The 23693-nt window shown below is 36.6% G+C and overlaps 1 protein-coding gene and 1 pseudogene across 1 annotated transcript in view; one reads left to right on the top strand and one right to left on the bottom strand.

The window, feature by feature from the left end:
* LOC110289197 (glyceraldehyde-3-phosphate dehydrogenase-like) overlaps positions 1–23693 on the top strand; it is a 542712-nt pseudogene that overhangs the window by 244022 nt on the left and 274997 nt on the right.
* Xrn2 (5'-3' exoribonuclease 2) overlaps positions 1–23693 on the bottom strand; it is a 65249-nt gene that overhangs the window by 25620 nt on the left and 15936 nt on the right. The window contains exons 10-24 of the mRNA XM_021183010.3: positions 23434–23508; positions 23218–23351; positions 23062–23119; positions 22871–22978; positions 18502–18546; positions 16585–16716; positions 15120–15238; positions 12425–12560; positions 11286–11393; positions 11118–11207; positions 10458–10530; positions 5603–5686; positions 3928–4025; positions 3270–3349; positions 1584–1640 (exon numbers count right to left, since the gene is read on the bottom strand). Of these exons, the coding sequence (XP_021038669.1) occupies positions 1584–1640; positions 3270–3349; positions 3928–4025; positions 5603–5686; positions 10458–10530; positions 11118–11207; positions 11286–11393; positions 12425–12560; positions 15120–15238; positions 16585–16716; positions 18502–18546; positions 22871–22978; positions 23062–23119; positions 23218–23351; positions 23434–23508 (1397 nt within the window). The remainder of the gene's footprint in view (positions 1–1583; positions 1641–3269; positions 3350–3927; positions 4026–5602; positions 5687–10457; positions 10531–11117; positions 11208–11285; positions 11394–12424; positions 12561–15119; positions 15239–16584; positions 16717–18501; positions 18547–22870; positions 22979–23061; positions 23120–23217; positions 23352–23433; positions 23509–23693) is intronic.

Raw genomic sequence — 23693 nt, forward strand, 5'->3', positions numbered from 1 at the left:
AGCGGGAGGTAGACACTGACTGGAAGGTTCTATTTTTTGGTCTTCATTCACCAAACAAATGTAACTGCAACTTGCATATGTGCACGCACACACACACACACACCCCACTGTAGAAAACCGGATCATGGTCTCAACACCATTTCAGGGAAAATGCTGAAAATTACATTGAAAGATAAAAATTAGCTCAAGTTTTCCACAAATCTTTACAAAATTAACACAAAAAGTTCCATGTTTGAAGTTAAACTTTCAACATATAGCTGAATTTGCACCTAGATCTTGGATTTGTTTTGTAAATTTAATGATCACAGAGACTCATTCATATCAAACATTATAATGCCCTTCAGGTTCAGAAACAATGAACCCGCAGAGCACCATCTATCACCCCAACATACTGCAAGACTCATCCACGGCTCTGTAACTCTCCTCTGGGAAACGTTCTCTTTCCTAATTAGAAGCTTGAGTAGAATTAACTGTTTCTAGAGGGCTAGTTAGTAAGGTCTTTGAAAAATGAAGAAAACCCAACTAATACGAACAAAACTGTGACAATTCAAAAAGAAAACTAATGTAATTAACTGGGCTGAGGCACCAATGAGAGACTGAGATCCCACAGGTTAATGCAGTGTCCACAATAAATGTGGCAGAGCCAGATTGTTTGTGATGGGCTTATGAGCATGGCTTTAAAGTCTGTACTTCTCCCTTAACAAAAGAACACGAAGACAGAGAGCGAGAACAAAGTATATAAAAAGGAGCAGAGAAAAAAGTGTGTGTGTACACACACACACACACACACACACACACACACACACACGACCTTTTAGAATGGCAATTAGCTACTAATTAAATCCATTTAGGCCACCAATTAAACTGGTAACATTTTGCAATGAAAAATTTTAATTAAAATCTAAAGTATTTCCTGAAAGTATGAGCAATTTTAACAATGTGTCAGGGAGAAAAGACTAAGAATTATCATGTATTTTCCAAATCCTTAAATGTGTCTGCTTTAGTCTTGCCTAAATGATAACAACAAAAATTCTGGCAACAAGATTTGCAATTATGCCACAACAAAAAACAGAGTGCTGGCTTTTCTTTACAGCAGTTAAATTATGTTATTTATTTTTTACTCAATAGAAGATGCTAAAGTAAGAGATAAATTTTCCAGCTAATCTTAAGTAAAATATACTACATATTTTTATTTTCTAATTCTGCAGAATCACAATTATAGTAATAATTATAACAAGTAAGGCAGTGTGAGCCACTGGGGCACAAAGGTCTGCCTGCTTCTGTATGACATGCTACTCACAAACCCCATTTCTACCTCCCACTTTTCTAATCCTGAAAGAATCAGAGGTTGTCAGGGGAAACCAGAAAACAGATAAGCATGCTTGTTAAATCAGTAACCTTAACAATATACATAATTTAAAGTCAAGAGGCTCTGCTCTGAGGTCTGCAACACAAGGACTCTCAATCTCAAAGAACTGTGAATTAACACTGCCATTTCCTTGTAAATTAAAGATCTGTTAAGATTCACTTGTAAAAATCTAAGCTGTACCCTGGATGAATGCTCTGAATTCTAGAAAACTTACCTGACTGCAGTGTTCTGTGTCAGGTCCCGCAACATGGGCACAGGGGAACATACTGTTCTAAAGAGAAATGAGAAAAATCACCTGTGTGCACACTGAAACTCTGTGGACAAATAAGATATGCTGTTTGTCAGGGTTTTGAAAAAAAAATAAGTCATTAAAATGTACTAATGAAAACAATACCTTTACAAGATGATCCAGTTTATTATAAGTGAAAGCAATTATGGGCAAGGGTTTGTATTACAATCTGTAAAACTGAACAGCCAAAGACACTTTCCCCTTCCCTGATTAATCCAAATGGGACAGGAAGAGATTAGCCAATAATAATAAAAGTTGAATGGGAGCTGGAGAAAGGGCTCGGCAGTTAAGAGGAAACAATGGTCTTCTGAAGGACCCAACTTCAGTTGTCAGCACCCATGTTAAAGTTCATCCCAGGCTAGGGTATCCTGATGCCTTCTTCAGGCCTGCACAACTACGTGCACTCACACACAGTTAGCCACACACAGATAAGAATTCACATAAATAAAAAGGATTAAAAAAGAGAGAGTTTAGTAAAGAAGGTCAATGTAACTAGTAATATAGTAACAGGAGAAACACAACTGTAAACCATAAGAAGCCAATAGATTAACAGAAAGTTATGATGATGTCTCAGTATCAGTATCTCTCACAAACTACCATTTACTAGATTATGATACTATATCATAGATATGACATTATATTGTAGCCACTTTGAAATACCCAACACACTACGATTAGTGCCCTGAGTAACTGTCTAAAAACTCGTGTCTCAGAAGTCTTTTACATTCTTGACAATTATGCAGTGGAGCTGGGGAAATGACTCAGTCAGTAAACTGCTATACAATATGAAGACCTGAGCTCTAATCCCAAGCACCATGTAAGAACTGAACAGAGCCATCTGTCCTCATAATACTAGGGCTGAAAAGGTATAAACAGAAGTATCTCAGGTACTTGCTGGCCAGCCAGTGTAGCCAATATGACAGCTCCAGGGTCATAGAGAGACAATATATCTCAAAAAAGAAAATGAAATAAAACAGTAAAGAGTAAATGAGGAAGTCATCCAATATAGCTATCTAGTTCCCACAGGAATGAATGTATGTACACACTTGTACACACACACACACACACAATGAGAGGGAAAAACTATGAAGGATTTTGAAGTATTTTTATGTAAACTATAATCAAAAAAATTTCGAAATACTAAAGTAGCATAAGTAATATTCGGCTTTTAAACAACTTTATTTTACAAAGCCAAACTAAAAGAAATAAAAGTATCATTGTTACATTTTTAAAATCTAAATATCTGGCTTATTTATTTCAGTTGTCTTTTCTTTTTCTTATCCACATCTTGCCTCTGAAAACACTGTGTATTCAAGAAAAGAATGGAAAAAGCAAGTGACATTGGAATAGGAGTAGCAGTGATGCCAGCTCTGACTGTGCAGGTACCTTAGTTTCAGGAACCCAGGAAGCCCCATACATAGAAGGCAGCAAAGCTGCTAGATGCTACAGCTGGCCTTGGAAACCATGTCCTTATTTTAAGTTCAGCAGAATTTGTTGTAAGTATAACTTTCACAGTAATAAGTATTACTAGAAAATAAGGTAGCAAACAAAAAGGAAACGCTAACTAAGCTTTGTTCTAGTTGTCTCACTCAAATTCAAGTGGGTCCTTACTGGTCTGGAAGAATGGCTTCTTCATCCAAAGAAAACGTCCCTTGAATCCCGTGACACAATTCAGGTGGCACATCAATTGGCTGTGGGGGGAAAAAAAAAAACACATTTTTATACTATAACTGAAAGAATGGACCACAAGGACGCAATAGAGATTTGTGTGCCTTCTCTTAAGTTTGCTTAAGTTAGGAGGATTATAATTCAAAAGAGCCAAACTAAGGTGAAGATATATCAGCAAGTGAACTGATAAAGTGTGGCCTTTGCTTCTTACTGAAAATTAATCAGTCATTATTAAGAAATGACACTTCAGTCTTGCCTACAATGTGGATAGATAAACTTTAACACATTAAGTGAAATGAGGCAGTCTACTGAGGATTCATACCATTGGAGTCCTGTTACATGAGGTATCAGAAATAAGAAAACTCATGGAGAAAGATAAATACTTGACTCTGTGGGATCACAGAATGGGGAGATGCGGTTTACTAACTGTCTAATGGTACAATTTCTGTGTGAGTAAAAGAAAACGTTCTATAGATGGACAGTGCTGCTAGCTGTACAATATCATAAATATACTCAGTGTTACAAAATTTTGTACTTAAAAAAGTTAACACACAACCTGTAACTTGTGTATTCTTAATTAGTAAACAAACTACTACCATACCTCGGTGGAACCCGTCTGATACAGCTCTAAAATGAAGTCGCGTAGTGGATGAAGTTTTCCCACAAACAAAACATCACCTCCAAGACTATTTCTCCTATCTAAATAAAAAGCATAAGAGCAGTCAAGCAAGTACATCTAATAAAACTTATCTTTATAAAGCTATAACAAAAGCAAGCATCTATACCCTAAGACTAATGCAGCACAACACTGAAGAAAAGCACTTTCTAAGTAACAAACTTAAATGCATGCTGCGTGGCTCTATGGAAGAAACACTATTCTGAAATGAGTTTCGACAATGAGTAAACCCAAGAAAGAGGTCATTGCTGAGACATACATGGGCGCATTGCATGATAAAGGACAAGACTTTCTTAGTTATAAAGTAGCTGACTTATTGCTTAAGACATAAACATTCTCTAAGGAAACACAAACAAAAAATGAATCAACAGTTTCTTAAATCCGTTATATTTATACTTTATAAAATTTTCAAAACTGAGTTCAGCATGACAATTTCCACGATCTAAATACTCTGCCATAATTATAAGATACTACTTTTTATGCAGAATAACATTTCAAGTTAGCCCTCTAGGAGTAAATGCTTGTTCTACTCAACTCTTTCAAGAAGAGTTAATCCTCTGAATGATAATTGGAAGAAAGCAGATGGAGAGAATGGGGAACGCCTTCCTAAGAGGCAGTAGTGTGTGTGTGTATGTCATTAAGAATCAAAAAGTCAAAGGGGAGTCTTTTTTTAATTAACCTAGGAATGTTTATTTCCTTTTTAGTTTCTTCAAGGACCAGTCATTGTTCTGTAGTGTCTTGTTTAATCTCCAAGTTTGTGGATGCTCTATGGTTTCTCTTACTGTTGATTTATAGTCTTATTACTGCAAGATCGAACAAAATACAAGTAATTATTTCTATCTCCCCTTATTTGTTAAGACTTGGTTTGTATCCTAATATATCATCTATTTTAAAGATAGTTCCATGGTCTGCTAAGAAATAAGTGTATTCTATAGTCTGAATGGGATGAATGTCCTCTGAATTATCTGCTCAATACATCTGATCCAGAATGTGATTTAATTCAGATATTTTTATGTCAGGATTGCTGGGGCTAATCTGTGACCTTATCTCTAGCAGTACTCATTGGATCAAACTGGATGCACTTATGTTGAGGTTTAGAATATGAGCATCCTCTTGATGATTGTTCTTTAATCAGTACAAAGTGAGCACTTTCATGTTTCCACTAGTTTTGGCTTAAAATGTATATCGTTAGATATGATACCTGCTTGTTCCTAGAATACCTCAAGAGATATTCATGAACTATAAGTTTTTTTTGAGGGTCTCATCCTGTAGCCCAAGCTGAACTTTAACTTTCAACAATCCTCTTGCTTTAGCTCCCCTCAGTGCTGGAATAACAGAATTATGCCATCAAAGCCCAGATGAACTTTTAATCTTTAACAACTTTAGTAAATACTTTTGAATTAAAAATGATAATTATTTAGTACTCAATTTACAGGTAATAGGTTAAGAAGGAAAGTTACTGCCTATTATAAAAGGTAAATCAATAATTTATGCCTCCTATATGAGAAACTTTCCAAATGAAAAAAAGTCTACTTCTATACAGAAATGAAGTTTGTGCTGCACAGACTCCACATTGATCAAGTGGGCGTGTGACTCTTACTCTCTTCTGGAGTGAGGTCTGGGTACACCTCTTCTAGAGCCGCTCGCAGCCTTCGCTCATCCACAAATGGCAATAGAGCAACACCTGGAGAAAACAACCATTTGACCATTACAATCACCTGATTTCAGTTCATTGTTTCAAATAAACATTCTAGCAAAGTATCTCTATTGACACAAAGACACTTGGAACTGAACTCTGTCATGTATCCAAAACTCAAATGTAAATATTTTCATATGTGGTAGTAATGGCAAAAATGTCCCCATACTCTGCACACTTACAGTGCTATCTATCACCTTACTAATGAATGCCCTCAGGCCAACTACTAGCTCGTCTTCCTTGAGCTTGTCCTTAGGCCTTCCTGATTCTTTGTAAAATGATGTCATTTACCTCACATATCCAGTTCTATTTCCAGACTACAGGAAAGGTCCGTTTAATTTCCAAGCTTCTACAACACTCTGTTTATAATTAATCTGATTAATTTGCATGCAAACATTCTTTAGAGCTTGGTCTAAATAACTTACTACTAGTTGGGAACAGAACAGACTGTTCCTGTCGGGGCTGGAAACGGCACCCCGAGTGTGCTGAATTAAAGGCATTATTTCACTTGAGCCTACAGTTACCATTTTCAGAGACATTAATCTAGTGTCTATTATATAGTACTAAAAAATGTTACTGGACCACATCTTTGTTCTTCTGGAATTCAGAAAAACATAGTATTTGGGGTAAATAAAACTTAAAAATAAGTAACAACAAATGTGAAATAGAACTAAACAATTCTTTTAAAAAAAAAAGGACTACTCCAAACTACTGTATTTGAAAATTTAAGAAAGGAAAAGGTTTCCAAAGCAGACATTACTAACTTAGTTACTATTATTTTCTCAGTAAAGAAGCATTTGATTTTACTGCTATGAAAGAATCTAAGTTCTGGTATAAATTTTGCAGAGCCTAAAAGAAATGATCTCAAAATTATCATCACCTGTAATCTAGACAAGGCTAATTCAATTATTAGCAAACACAGGGAAAGGAGTTGTTCAAATTTTATTGAGTCATACACTTGAGAGAAATATACCAACAAATACCCAAATCATTATTTATCTTTTATTTTCTACCCATTTGACTTAGGATTTAAAGAAAGCTCTGTAGGGCTTTCCTATAACAAAACTTCCTACAATATTAATTCCAGAAGCTGAATCTAATCAGGAAACAGCTTGCAGTGCCTCTGACAGTAATAAAATCACCAAAGAACAAATCACCTTCGTGGCCTGGGGCAGGAAGAAATGATTACCAGCAATGTGCTGGTAGTAAGCACAGGAAGGACAGAGGCCCCATCCTTGACCACTGTGGTCCATGCACATCCTCATCTGATCCTCTCATTCATCCCAAACCAGCTCAGGCACTGGGTACTGTCTGATGACAGTCACTTCAAGAGAGCTCATCGAGAATCAGACTCCCTCGGTTTAGATCTTGGTTTTGTCATCATTAAATTTGATAAAATTACCTAAGCTGTCTGTTCATATATAAAACATAAAGAAATCAAAACTATAACATGTAACAAATTGTATAAAATCATAAAATTGCTATTAAATTATTTAAGTATATGTTTTCAAAGTATACACAGTCAAAAATGTTTGTTTTTTTAAACAACTACATTTCTCTTCCTATCATTTTAAGGTATAATCAACCCAGGTAAACGCTTTACCAACTAATATATTAACATTGCTTCCACTAAGTTTTAAAGTTATGTTTAAAACTATGTTTCTTAATAGTACTAAATTTGACATTTTTGGACTATGGGTGGAGTATAAGTGAAAATATTAATGTAATTTGATACATAAAATATAAAATAAAAAGTAAGAAACTGACGTTTAAGCCATCCTAGAACATAAACTTTCTAAGAGACCCTGCGATGGTTAATCTTTACCATCAACCTGACTGGCTTTGGGGCCTCCTGGAGACACCCCTTTGAGTGTATACATAAAAGTGTTTCCACTGAGGAGGGAAGAATCCCCTTGAATGTGGGAAGAACTCTCTTACTGGCAGGAGTCCCCAGTAACAAGAAGAGGAGCTGGCATTCATCTTCTGCTTTCTGACTTCAATGACAGTAACCAGATAGCTGGTTTCCCCCTGGTTTCCCACACCCTCCCCTGGCTAGGCTCAGTCCCTGGAGGCATGAGCCACAACACAACCTTCCTTTCTTAGGCTGCTTGTGTCAAGGATTTTGTCACAGTGTTAACTAATTAATACAGATCCAAAATACCCTAGAAAAATCCTTGTAGGGGATTGGTCTGTTGCTGCTTGTATTCAAATGCTAAATTCTGTACCCCAAGATCTGGTTGCCCCCCTCCCCAACAAGGAGAGCCTCCAGAATGAGGAGATCCTCACATATACCAGCTTTTGTGGTACAAACGTGCCCTCAAGTCATCCCTGACTGGTCAATAAAGATGTCTACCACCTGAGCTAGGCAGAAGAGAAGGGGCAGGGCGTGGGATCTCAGGCAGGGACCACTAGGAAGGAGAGGAAGAAGGCACCGTGGAGATTGTGAGTACATGACTATGAAAGGCCCGCCTGTTGGAGTAGGGGCAGCCCAGGTGAAACATGTTAAATAATATCTCAGGGATTTTGACAGGGAAGTAGAGAAAATGGCATAAATGGTTGACATCTGCCCAGCTCTAGTGTTTTAAGGCTTATATAACTCTAAGATGACTGACTGTCTTTTATTTGGGAACTATATGGTCTAAGTGCAGAGGAAAAAAAAACCCACCAAAATAATATTTACTACAACAAATCCCAATTCCCTACTGAGCAAGAATAAAGTTTCTGACTTCATAAAATATGTAAATCATTAAAACAGTATGGTACTGGGATAAAATCAGACATAAAGACTAGATTAGTAGCCACAAAAATAACCACATGATTTGCAACAAAGAGTAACAAGACTATTCAATAGAAAAAAGCCTTTTTAACAGCTGGTTCATAGAAAAATAGTTAGCCACATTATGAATGAATGAGACTGGATCCCTATCTTATACCATATACAAATATTAAGTCAAAATAGGACTGAAAACTAAAATATAAAAGCTAAAATTATAAAAAGTTCTAGAAAATATGCAAAGGTTCACAATACTAGACTTGGCAAATGATTTCCTGGCTACACAAAGACAAGCAAAACAGATAAAGCAGAGCACCAAAGTGTAACCGTTTCTGACATTAATGGACACCAGAACAAGGGAAAAGAAAACCACAGAACTGAAGGAAATACACAAAAATCATCATCAAATGCTTAAAGGCTATAAATTTTTAATGCAACAACTAAAACCCGACACAACCTAAAGGATTTGACTAGGATTTCTTTCTTTAAAGATCTAAGTACCCCAAAGCCACATGAAAACATGTTCACTCTCATTACCAGTGGGGAAATGTAAATTAAAGCTATTGTGAGTTACCATTTCATAGTGGTTAGGGTAGCTCAAAAAACCAAAACAACTACAACAAAAAAATCCAGGAGAAAAATATTAGCAAGGATATGAGGAAATTCAAACCACTGGGCATTATTTTATCTTCTTCCTAAAATTACTATATTGACAAGATTTATTGTCATTGATATAAATACTATAATAACTATGACAACATAAATTGGCAAGCAATCTGTATGTTTATATATTTAAATATTTACTTGTTTATTTGTAAACCTAAGCAAGCAATGAATTATGTACTTAATAAACACAAATAGATTTACTTATTAATTAACTTATTTTAATTAGCCCTCCATTTCCTCACTGCTTCTCTTTAATTAAATCATCCTCTACAAAGTTCCTTCAAAAGCCTTTGGAGACGCTAATCCATTTACATGTGACCAAAGCACATGTTAAATAGCCCCAATATATTGGACACATTCTTCAGTAACATTATATTAAAGTAATAAGAAATTATCACTACTATTTAAACCAAAAGCTAACCCCCAATTACAGTATGTTTTTTGTTGTTTTTGATTTTGCAGGGACCAGGGGTGGGGGTGATGAGTTTTGTGAGGTTTTGGGGGATCAAAGGCACTTGTGCATGCCAGGTAAATAATCTCCCACTGAGCTACTTCTTAGCCCTTCAATCTGTAAATTGATGATATGCCCCCTCTGCCTCACAATCCTGAGCTTAGTATCCAAAAAAAGGATACAGCACAAGAAAGTGTCAGAGGAGAATTTGATGAGCAAGTGTTTTTTACTGTGTGTTATACTCAATGACCAACTTTCGTTGAGTAGTGATTAACATCTTAAGTTTAGTGTGAATTTTTAAATTGCTTTTCCACATAATCTATTCACATAAGGAATGTAAAGAACGGGCGAAACATAAAATGTCAACTGCTAAGTTTCTACTATATATTTCACAAGTTTCCATAACCCCAAACAGAATGACTGTGTTTCTTTCTTAGCAGTTTTGAAAGGTGGCAATGGGTTACTGATTGGAGAAAAACTCACAAAGAACACTATTTTAACCTATTTCAGAAGTTACCGTTTACCATATTTTACTATTAGAATTACTATTGATCACTGATGATTATGATTGAATATTTATATCTACTTTTCACATGTAATTATGAAAGTATGGTTTCCAGAGTTCTTTTATCCTGTAAGTCATGATTGATCAACTTCGTTAAAAACTTTAAACAAACAAGGTGATGGTGGTGCACACCTTTAGTTCCAGAACTCAGAAGATAGAGGTAGGCAGATCTCTGAGTTTGAAGCCGGCCTGGTCCAAAGAACTAGTTCTAGGACAGCCAGGGGTACACAGAGAAACCCCCAATCCAAACAAACAAACAAACAAACATCAAAACAAACAAAAAGGAATGATATCTAAATTTTACCTTGCCATGCATATTTCTTCCCATTCAAATCAATAGCAAAATCTTCAGGGTAGAAGTCAATTATACTGGAATCCTGTTTCAGGAAGAAAGTAAAAGAATCAAAATCAAAAGCTACATACCTTGTCTCAAAAAACATGAAATAACTTTAAACAAAGAAAAGAGTTTTAGAACTGATAGTTATGGAATACAGGCAGGCAGTGAAAGGTTTAGTTACTCAACATTTCCTACCTCCTGGCTGGGTCTCACTATGTAACCAGCACAAAAGAACAAGCTTAGAGTTAATTTTAGGTAAGTCAGACAGAATGTTTAAAGTTCTTATAGGGTTGAAAGAAATAAAAATCATTATGCTGGGTGTGATTAACTCACAACTTTAATTCTAGTACTGGGGAGTCAGAGGTTGATCTCTGTGAGTTCAAGGCCAGCCTTGAACAGGGGGAGTTCCAGGACTACATAGTAATTCCCTGTCTCAAAATAATAACATGTAGATTGAAAACAAATCAGTTTTATTTACTGGGTAGGAAACTCAGAGGCAAAGAAAGTACAGAATACCACATTATGCAGTGAAAAGCAAAGAACACATTCTTTGCATATTTCAGCTTTTTAAAACTATAACATGCAAAGTCAACTTTGCCTAACACACTTGAAAACACTAAGACTTACAGGGTCACTCATGAGCTTCCGCCATGTTGGAGGTAGAAAGTTACCACTTGCAGCTGGGAAAACCCCCATTAGTTGTTCCAGTGGCTTAAACTGCAAGAGAGGAAAAGGTTAAAGACTCCCAATTATTATGAAATTCAAATTCCTACTCCTCATCGACTTGAAGCTTACCGGTTTTGTGCCCTTTTCAAATTCAGAGGACATGTCTGCAATACCTTCAAAGTCTGAGGCAAACGGTGCATAATGGAATGGATAATACCACTTCCAGGAAGCACAGCCCTAAAATCATTAATGACAATTAAAAGCAAAATACATCTTAATGATGAACATGGTAAAAAAAAATAGATTATGACTATCAGTCTATAATATCTTATTTGTAAAACATGATTTCTGGCATATACTCCACTCATTAATTTTTCTGAGTTCAAAATACTGTTTAACTGTCTGGTTCATATCAGTGGTTCCTTTATTTAAAAAATATTGTAAACTTTCTTGAATAATCAGTAATTAATATCAAACTTTGTATTTACAAATACAAATTCACTAAGATATTTATCCTTAAAATATATTTGATGACATTTCTTTCCAATCTCAGAGCTTCTGTCATCAAACAAAACCAAACACAGGTTTTAACCTGATATTTACTGAACAGGTAGTAGTAGTAGTTTCAAACATCAACAGTAGCTGAGAATCAAACAACCAAAATGTACTATTATACTTCCATGTGGCAACTTTCTCTTGACTATAAATACACTAAAATCAAAACAAAAGCAAGTTGTGCTCATGGAAAAAGAGAAGCCTTTTTAGTGTGCTGTAAAACAAGAAGGAAGATCTTTCCACCACTACTCAGTGCACTGGACACACTGACCCAATTCATCTCATGTAAAATCATAGTAATATAAGAGAATTGTTACAATCAAATTCCTTTCAAATTTTTATTGGTACGCAACATACTGCATCCTTTCTTTAGTTTCTTACTGACTGTCAAATGCCCTATTGGTTTTAAACTCTTTAAACAACAAACACACAAACCAAAACCCACTTAAACTTTAATAATATTAATGACCAACTCAAACATTGTAATCCTTAAATCCTTTAACACAACAGAACCAGGTTTTACTGATAGACTAATTCTTAAGGAACTTCCAAGTCTTTACAAATATTATTCATGGTAATAATTTTTAGTAGAAAGTTTAAAACTGCAAGTGTAGGTTTTATCTAAGGATATTCAATATTAGGTACAATTATAGAAATTACTTGTTTTCTAAAATGATCAGCCAAAAACTTAGGAGGAAAACTTCTTTTGATACCTGGTAATAATATCGAAGAACCCAACACAATCCTTCAACGTAGGACTGAACAACCTTACGTCGGAATTTCTCATCAGCTGCATCGACATCAAATTTGTTCTTGTAGTATCGTTGCTTCCAACCAGCTTCCCATAACCTAAACCAGGTAAAGTAACATTATATGTAATTAATACATCTCTGACTAAAGATTGTCTACTGATTCCCAAACTAAATCAATTTATGTTTAATATCTAAGGGATAGTGAAGAAGCTGAACAAAAAGCTAACAGGTTCATTAGCTTTCTAGGCACTCCATTTTCAGCATTACCAACTTAAAGATAATTAACATCAGAAACCCAAATACCGACTCTGATGAGTACATTATGAAAATACATTTAAAAAAGGACAATCATCCATTGAGCAAATGCATGATTCTTGTCTGTGCCAATTTTAATACTGCGTTCCATATTTGCTTTAATTGTGCAATAACTCTAAAACTATGTTCTAAGATTAAAATATTGAATACATTTTGTATTTCAAAGTCCTTATTAATATATTAAAGGTATGAGTTAAGTCATTTTTAAAGTGGTGGTTATTTTAAATGTTAATAAGGCATAAAATAATCTATGGAGTAGGCAAAGATTGTATACATAATTTTTCTCTCTATCCTTGTTTGTCTTATTCCTCTTTCAACTAAGAGTTCTAAAGTTTTACTAGGAGACAGATTTATTTCTGCATTGTCTCTCTTCTTATCTCCTCACTTATATCCTGGTATAACCTATAAGCAGTCACTTATTGTTAACAATGAAAATACACAATCACCTTTTATGTTTATGTACCTAAGTGTATGACTAAAAACCACATGCATGTCTCATGCCCACAGGCACTGAATCTCCTGGAATTGGGGTTACAGACTGGCTGCTAGCTGCCATGCAAGTACTGGGATTCAAACCCAGGTCCTCTTCGGGAGCAGCTCATGCTCTCAACCTCTCATCTATCTCTCCAGCCCATAGATTGTTACCCAATGGATTTTGTTTTATATTTTTATATTCTAAAAGATTTAGACACTTTATCCAAAGAACAAGAAAAAACTAAAGAACACTTTTTGGAAATCAAAACTGGCCAAGAGCATTGAGTCATTCTCCATTAACGCCTTTTGCCCAAGTCTTAAACTTTAACAAAGTAACAGTAGAGAACACACTATCCTCTCCGAACACCTACCAACACCAAAGGAGTCACAGAACTACAAGATATGGCCTATACTCTAACTCTACTGTTTTACATAAAAATATAAATGAAACAGTCAGTTCTTAATAGAAGAACAGTTCTACCTTAATTATCCCAAGCACCAGTAGTAAGCCATAAATTACTGAATAAATCAAGTTACATATTAAACCAGTGTTTGTCATGATGGCTACATGATAAGCAAAATACAATCTAGTTAGGTAAGATATCACATGCCTTTAATCCCAGAATTCAGAAGCAGAAGAAGCAGGCAGATCTCTGGCAGTTCAAGACCAACCTGGTCTACAAAGCAAGCTCCATGCAAACCAAAGTTAGACAATAAGATCTTGCTTTAAAAAGAGGGAAGGGCCACCGAGAGGCAGCTCAGAGTTTAAGGGCACTTTCTGCTCTTCCAGAAGACCCAGATTCATATCCCAGCACCCAACAATCACCTGTAACTCCAATTTCAGGGGACCTGACAACCCTTTCTGGCCTCTCCAGGTACCAGGCACACATGTGGTACACATACATACATCCAGGCTAAAACACATTAAGGGGGAAAAAAAAATGAAGAAAATTGAAATTTTTAGGATGAAAACCAAGAGTGACAGAGATGGCAAAAACTATAGCAAGATTAAATAAATGTTTATCTCATGGTTACTCACTAATCGGATATTAAAGGATATTAGAAAAGCCACATATGACCTATACATGAAGTTTTTAATCATAAATAAAAACCTCACATTTTATCTCCTGTACAAGAAGTATGCCTTGATGAACTTTGAAACACACTATTTTCCTAAATTCTTTGTGAGCTACAATTTTTAAAATTGTGTTCTTTTGTACAGAAAGCTCAGGGTAATCTGGACCTAGGCGTAAGAGAGGCTAATAATCTTTTAAAGTAATAATTCTAAGTCCAGTTTCTAAACCAATTACAGAATCAACGTTTCCCACTACAAAATTTAAATATGCAGTTAAAGGAAACTCCTCTGCCATGCAACAAAATTGCACATGTGCAATTGCGTAGTTCTTTTTAAAAAATACATATTTATCTCTTAAAATGATTTCTGCACATTTCATTTTTAAGGAGGAACCATTTCAAGGCAACACAAACTATATTACTGTCCAAATGTATCTGAACTTTCTAGGTTAAGCAACCTGAAAATTTAATCTGTAAACAGTAACATTCAGATCATATCATCAGAGCTAAACATTCGTGCCTCCTCAATCTAGTGCTTGGTCTCTGAGGGAAAGTGGCTTGGAGACAGTAAGCTTGCCTGCATACTAATCTAGATACTTGGGTTTAACAGCAATAGCTTACACATCTCCCTGGAATTAGTGACTATTCTAACTCTCCACATTAATTACTGCTGGATAAAAAGATCATAGGCAAGAATCTGAAGGCATTGCCACTGTAAGCTAAATAGCATTAATTAGACCACATCTCTTTCAGCAATCCGCTAACCAAGTGCTACCCCAAAAAAAGGCTTTACCTGACGTTATCCTCTGGCTCTGGCTCACTGTCACTGTCTTCTGCTTTTCTCTTAATTCCTCCTAGTGGAGATGGGGAGCCATCAGATGCAAAACTTGTATTAGGAGATATTGAAGGACTCTGCAGACAATTATGATATTACAGAAAGATTTCATTATTCATTTTATGTAAGAAGGCATAATCAAACACCTACCACTTACCAAGTTTCATGGTAACAGCTTTTAAAGCTATTAAACAGATAGAGCAAACACATCTAGAAAGAACAGACTGGTCTTATCCCACATCAGTCCTCTTCCCAAGAAAATTAACAACCAAAGAATTAGGATAAAACTTGTATCAAAAGAAACATAGCTTAACAGACATAAAAAAAGTTATTCAACTTAAATCTTATTTTCCTTTGGTAGTTTTCTGGTATCATGAATTTATAACCATTCTCTACTATCAAACAGTAAAGTTCTAAAAACAACAAAAAACAAAATAACCCAAAACCTCTGAAGGAAAAAAAATGATCAATATGGTATATATTACCTATAATAAATAACAATCGCACACACACAAAACTCATGAGAATACAATCAAATATGAAGTGGTCAGCCATACTCAACTACCCAGGAAAGAAGCAATTTAATGAGATTCCATCTGAAAACTGCTAAATCATTTTACATGTATTTTTTAATACAGCATATAAAATAGAAAAGTGGAAATTTTTATTAGTATTGTAAAAACTTGGATAATACTTTAGGTTATTAGTTTTCCCTTGCACCAAATTCGAAGAATACAATAGGATCATAAATATTTTAGTACTTAATTTTTAAAAAATTAAAAAATTTTTCTAATTATAGTTACCATATATGACCAAAACTGTCATAACAGAAAATATTTTCATAGTTAAGTTTTCTTTCTGTTAATCACAGCAGATTAGTTATTTCATGTAAATTGAACTACTTTAAAATTGAGAGCTCATAAGGCTCTCAAGGCTTTAATGATATTAGAACAAAAACCTACATACCAAGTAAAGTTCAGCTATACTTAGAACTTAAAAGCACTTTCAAATATGCATGCCAGTTTTGATCAGAAGAATGTATACCCAAGCCTTATGTATCTATTTGGGTGACCTTTGTATCAACTGTCTAAGTCACTGTCCTCTCTAGTCTCAGCCTTGAAACATTTGGGTGTCCCAGTCATATCTCTAGCACCATCCACTACTCAGTGCTTCAGGACAGAGAAGAGCAGCTATAGACCATTTGTATTATAGGAACACCACAGTCACGTGGCTATCTGTTTAAACTAGCTTGTAATGTACTGACTAACTCATATACATTTTTTTCCACTTCATTTAGTGATTTTCGTCTTGAAAAAGGTAGATTTAATAAAGTTAAAAGATGTTGGGAAAACCCGTAAAACAAAACCTGAGGAGGATACAATGTTCATCACTCAACATCACACAGAAGTAGTAAGCCACTTACAGAGTTTCTCTGCATCCTCATTTCATAGGCTGCTTGTCTTGGATTACTGGCTACTTGACAACCTGGTGAATTTCTTGAACCCAAGGCATGAGGTGTTAATATTCCACTAGGAGTAAAAGCTGGTTGATCTCTCTAACGTAAATAGAAGGAAAATTAAATTATAACACAGTCAGTGACAGGAAGCAAAGAAAACAATGGAATAGTCCTTATTTTACTGAGGTCTTTACTAGTAGTTGAAAATTACATGGATGTTCATTAACATCACAGGGTTACTTACATCTTCTAAGCAACAGTCTGTAATACTTAATAACTCTGCCCTAAAGTACCCATAATAATATGTTTGTGTAGTTTTATGTCAACTTGACACACAAGCTAGCATCATCTGAAAAGAGAGAATCTCAATTAAGATGCTCCTGAAGAGGACCCAGCTGTAGACAAGCCTGTAAGGCATTTTCTTAATTAGTCATTGATAGTGGAGGGCCCTGTACATTGTGGGTGGTGCTATCCCTGGGCTGGTGGTCTTGGGTTCTGGAAGAAAGAAAGCTGTGCAAGCCAGGAGAACCAAGCCAGTAAGCAGCGCCCCTCCATGGCCTCTGCATCAGCTTCACCTCCAAGTTCCTGCCCTCACTGTTTTTGATGATGAACTGTTATATGGAACTGTGAGTGAAATAAACCTTTCCTCCCTGAATTGCTTTTGGTCACGGTGTTTCATCACAGTAATAGTAACTCTAACTATGACAGTCCTCTTGGAGCCAAACGCAATGGTAAGCATCTCAACACTCCTCCCTTTCAGTTTCCAGATACCGCTCAGTTCTTATAAAACATAATGAAGGTAACAAGTTTCAAACTCCATCTGGTAAGGGGGGGGGGGGGGGGAAGGAAGTGACTATAAAGTATTATGCAACTAAGTATAGAATCAATATCACAGACAGAGAAACAGCAGCAAACTAAGAGAAAGGACTGATCAACACTAGGAGCAAAGCCAACCAGGGAGGCCCTGTGTGTGACTGGAGAGAGTAGCAAAGGCAGATATGCACGTGGATGTACAAATGAAGGGAACACACACATAGGTGAATTTGGAAGACAGCAGGAGATAAGCTGGACAGTTAGACCAAAACCAAAGTAGAATTGAATTCTGGAGGGATTGAGGAGTCTGAAGAGATTTCAGAGGTGAGAAACGAAGCTTAGGTCACATTCTAAGAGAATTAATTTGACAAAGATGAAAGAGAAAGTGAGTGTAGAGTAACTTCCAAGAGACAAAGGGCCAACTTCTTACTACAAAAACTACCTAATATTTACAAATAATTCTAACAGCAAAGTGTCACTTGCTGCCTACTTTCTATTAGGTAGAATCCTGACTCCAAAGCATAGGAAGGACTTCTTTAAAAATGAACCATATTTTTAAAGAAAATGATGACACATACTAGTCTTTGTACTTGAGAGACCAAGGCAGAAGGATTGAGAACTCAAGATCAGCTTGGGCTAGATAGACAGATACACATACTTCCTATCAAAACACACACACACACACAGGAGGGGAGAGGGGCACACACAGAGACAGAAAAACAGAGAGACAGAGATACCAATATTCTTTTCTCTCGTTTTTTTTTGTTTTGTTTTGTTTTTGTTTTTGTTTTTGAAGACAGGGTTTCTCTGTATATCCCTGGTTGTCCTGGAACTCACTCTGTAGACCAGGCTAACCTCAAACTCAGAAATCTGCCTGCCGCTGACTCCAGAGTGCTTGGATTAAAGGCATGTGTCACCACTGCCAGGACACCAGTATTCTTTTGCCAGCTCCATGACAGCTACTTGGATACAGATTTCTTGACTGAACAAGGAATAGTTACTGCACTGAATAACATCCTTCAAAAAAGTTAAGCTATGACTAATCTCATATGATTAAAGTTAAAAACTCACCTTCATCCTCTTTCTTTTTTCTTTCTGTCGTCTTCTAAAACTGTCCTAAAAGTATAAAATCCACATATTCTGTCAAATAATTACACAAAAATATCAGAGTTAAACATTAGCAGGAGTGATTCGAAAGACCGTTTATCTGGGTATATGACAATACTGAGCATCACACATACATACGCACACACACTATATATATATATATATCCCTGTTTATGAGAACTCTAGATGAGCAGAAAAACTGAATTCAGATACAAATAAACTATTCTTAAAGTTTTAGGATCTTAAAAATACATGTTCAGGAAAATATAAGAGCTATGACAAAGATCTTAGGTTTATCTTGGATGCAATATGGAAAAAATACAAGTTAAGAAAACAACGAATCCTAAGTTGCTAAATATAACTGCCATTTAAAACCTCTACAGTGGTGGTGCACACCTTTAATCTCAGCACTTGGGAGGCAGAGGCAGGCAGATTTCTGAGTTCGAGGCCAGCCTGGTCTACAGAGTGAGTTCCAGAACAGCCAGGGCTACACAGACAAACCCTGTCTTCAAAAAAAAAAAAAAAAAAAAAAAACCTCTACAAGGCAATTGAATAAATACACTCTGCTACATTACTAAAGGCTAATCAATCACTCCTAATTCCAGCATGAATGGCAAGCAAGCAAGAAGTGGAATTCCACAAAGACTAACCCCTTTCATCTAAAGCTATCAATAGAAAAAAGGGAATTCAGATCTATTGTTGATTCTGGGCCAAGTTAATATACAGGGTAGGGTTCTTTTTCTCTCTTCTCAAAGAACAGCCATGATTTCGATTCTCTGGAATTGGGCTGATATTGCTTCCAATTAACCATGGTCTATTCCACAGGTTTACAAACCCATACTCAGCAAAGTGAAACAATAGTAAAATGCTCGTGGCTGCTGCTGTGCCCTAAAACAGAAAAAAAGCCAGCAGGTACAAGTACTGGAGGCTACCCCAGGCAGATGTACTTGTGTCTCTTCTAAGTGTATCCTGTCAAGTGCAATACAAAACTTTAAAGAGACCTGAAATTGGTGTTTTCCGCCACGAGGTGGGTTTTGTTGTGGTTGGTTTTTAAGATAGTTTCCTTGTGAAGCCCAAGCTGTCCTGGAACCCAGATATCTACTTGCCTCTGCTGGGATTAAAGGTGTGCACCACCACACTCAGCTCAGGAGAGGGCTTTTAACAAAATATACTCCAGGATGAGTACATGAAACCTCCAGATTACCAGTGTGGGAACTGGTAATTTCTTCCTCTTTTATTTCTGTGGTTCTGGAAATCCAACCCAGAGAGAACAGTGTGCATGAGTGTTTGTGTGCACGCTCCAGGCAGGTCAGAGAACAAGTTCTAGGAGTCTGTTCTCTCCTACCACAAGGGGTCCAGAAATATGAAGGGCATGAGGCTTGGCAGCAAGTGCCTCTAACCAATGAGCTATCTAGCTGGATCCCTCACTAAGGGCTCTAATCAAGCTTTTCTCCTCCCTCTCTTCAAAGTCTCTAAGCCAGCTGTAGACTGTGATATCTTAGTCTTTTTCAGAACTTCCTTGAATCACACACAGTCTTTACCAGGCTTTCCTCTGGGCTCACTTCCTGCCTTTGCTCAATGTTATTGCTCCCTGGGGCTCAGTACTTGCACCTCTTTCCACTCTCTTCCCATGGAAATGAGCACCTGCTGTCTTGGCTTTAAACACTATCCATATGCTAACCAGGATCTCTTCCCCTTCAAAATCTCCCTCTGGGTACTAAACAAGTCCAAAACGGAATTCTCATCTCCACTTCTAAGCCATTCCGGCACCCTAACCTTAGAGGAGCTGCTCCACTTTCTAACTGCTTGGAAATATCCTGTGGTCATTCTTGACACCTCATTTCTCTCTTACAACCTACATTTGGCCCACTGGCCAGCCCCATTGGCACTGCTTTCAAAAAACAAGTGCTTGCCTCATCTGATGAAATACAATCTCCATAGCAAAGTAAGGAGAAAAATCAGATCGGATCAGTTTTCTATCTAGAACCTCCCTTTGATATATAACAAAGCTAAGTATTTAAAATAGCCTAGATTGGTCCTCTATCACTTTTTAGAACTTCACACCAATACTCTCACCTGTCTTGGCTCCTCTCCTATTTACTGCCACATACTGCTTGCCCCTTGCTACTCAGAGTACATACAAGGCAGCACTTGTCCAGAGCTAGTCTCTGGGCTCTAAGTGCTTTCTTTAAACATCTGCGCGGCATACACCCTCACACTATTCGTGTCTTCACTCATCTGTTGGTAAGGCTCCTTGCTGTGTTTTTTAAAACTACAATATTGCCATTACCAGTTTGCCAGATACTCTCAACTAGTTTTTATCTTAATGGCATTTAAAAGTCCACCACATTATAAGGCTGAGCTGGCTACTATGTTTGTTGTCGATCTTCCCCTAAAGAATGAAGGCTCTCAGAAGGCAGAATTTTTGTCTAGTTTTTGTCTGCTGCCTTATCACTGGCAATCGAAACACTGATACATAGCTAGGCTGATCATAGTAAAGATTGTCAAAGCTCATGAATTACATAGCACCACAATTTAGGCTTAAGTGTTCAATTTTAGTAAGTACCTACACATCCTTTTCTGAAGCCTTCCATTCTGCTGCCCAATGAATATATGGCTCTAAAGGCTGGTGGTCACACATAAACAAAACAACACACTGCTGGTGTGAACAGTATTGGTCTTTAATTTTTATGTGCTATGAACACCTTCATGAATTTACCAAAAGCCACAAACATACTTTCTAGAAGTTTCATACTGAAATTCTGATGTTTCTTCTGTTGTGCAGCCTTGAGAAAAGACAATATGACTGACTTCAGGGACACATTCTCAGCTAGGTCAGCAAGAAATCACACTACATCTAAAACACTAAACTTAATGCTAATTTAATGCTAAGTTAGCACTAACATTTAATGGTACAGCATTTGCTGTAGCACACATAAAGACTGCTTTTCCATGGTTTTTTTATACCAAGCTATAACATAGTATATGTTATTTTTTGTTAAGTATCAACAGTAAAAAAGTGAAAGATATAATCCTGAAGATATAGTCAAACACACCCCACAACCTCCCACACCCCCACACACACTCCACACACACCCCAAACAACCAACTCCAAAACAGTTGTTCCAGTAGATACTAGAAAACTTGATTAAATACTGAAGACAATTGGAAAAGATGCTTACTTAGCCAACTCATAGGTCCAAAGTCCTAAAACTAAGAGAGCATAATTGTGGTCCACAAAGTTGAAAAACACAGAAACAATGTAATTATTACTTGCTATTTGTTCAATATAGCCATTTGTCTTTTTTTTATAAAAAATCAGCTTACAAAAGTTTCTCTTTAAGAAGCTACTATCAGCTCATTGCCCCCATTCTGGTCTTCTCTGCTACCCCTACAATCAATCTTCAATCCCTCTGCCTCTAGGTTGCTGCCCTTCCCGCCTATCAGCTTCCTGAGGTTTTGCACCTCTGGTCAAGCACTAGGTAAGTAGCATGACTACATCACTCTAAACTATAGCTTCTTTTCTATTTAGGGATCGCCTTCTGCCTCTCTATAGCTGACTGATTCCTTATTCTTACTAATGGTCAATGTTCCCAGGGTTCTTGTAGAGGCACTTTCATTCCACACAAGCCCACAGAATCTCACATTCCCACTCATGGCTTCAAGTACTTCCTTCCATCGACCAAAGTTCTAAAACTGTTTTCAAGACTTGCCCCATGTAGGACATCCTGTAGTCCCCTCATACTCATCTCTAAAATGAACACTTTGTATCTGTCCCTCACCCCAATTTCCTATACAGAAATCAACAAACTCTGAATTGCCCAAAATAGAAGATGGACTCCTCCACAAGCACTTGTGGATCCTCCATGAGCAATTTCCAAGTGCTTTGTTACTTTAGTTTCTTCCTTTATGTTTTCACTTACCTAAGAGCCATCACCCTCCACAGAGCCTCCATTTTTCTGCCATTCAACCCTAGCTTATGCCATCCAACTCAGACCCTACACCTGGACTTCTAAAATACAAACTCCTAAGACTTAACCCTGAGTATAAATACTTCTTATAAAAACATGATAGCTTGCCAACTTAGGCTTCAAGTTTTTGGGTTTATACCCTAAATAAGATTAGGAAAAGAAAGCCTGCAACACAACTCAAATAATGTACAATACACAGTTCCAGCCAGCAAACACAGTCTTTATAGAATAACCAAGTACAAAGCTTGACAGTATATCAGTGACAACACACTACAGTGGTATTATGACACTCTCAGATGGGTAAAAAGTACATCACAGTCTACGAAAGACAGGAGCAATTTCAGCTACTACAATGTATTTACCTCATCATCTTTTCTCTTTTTAAAAATGCTATCCTCAACTTCACCAACTGCTAACATGATCATCTGTACTCTTTGCAGATTGACATAACCACTCTCTGTAAGGTATCCCTGTAAGTGATAAAATACATGTAAAATCATCTTCTTAGAAAACCAAATACTTATGTTTTTAAATTATTCAAGAATAAACTTACCCCAGTTTTGTGTACCACGTTTTTGTATATGTTAACCAAACGATCAATTGCACCTTCCCTGCCACCAGGAGACAAACATTATTCATTAAAACCAACGGGCTCTGTAAAGTCAGGAAGGCTGAGACAACCACTGGCACAGCTCACAGATTCACATACCTAATCTCTAGTGACGGCAAGTGAGGAAGGAAGTCATTCCCCACAAAGAAGCACATGAACACCCAGTCATCAATGCTCCTCTCCACATCAAATGGGAATGGTAAGCTGGCCATGGTGAGTTCTCTTTCCAGATACTACAAGAAAAGAAGGCTAACATCAAAGCAATGGAAAGAACATGTTTTATGAATGCCAGTTCTAATAACCATCAAAACATACCTCTCGAAGGACATTCAGCCGAAGGAAGATGAATTCCCCTTCTGCACAAGGAAGACTATCTGCAAGTTCATCATGCTGTAAGAAAGACAGTGGAGACTGTGTCCAATCTAATCCTGTAGGTTTCCAGCCATGCAAATCTTAAAAGAGGTTTTCAAATTTAAGACCCATTTAATATTTAAGTACTAAAAATTTAAAAGTTCACCAAACCATTTTAAAATAATCACATCTAGATCAGAAGTGAGCAATTATTTGGTATGAAG

The sequence above is a fragment of the Mus caroli genome, unplaced genomic scaffold (assembly GCF_978045245.1).
Source record: "Mus caroli unplaced genomic scaffold, Mus_caroli_1 scaffold_2, whole genome shotgun sequence".
NCBI lineage: Eukaryota > Metazoa > Chordata > Mammalia > Rodentia > Muridae > Mus > Mus caroli.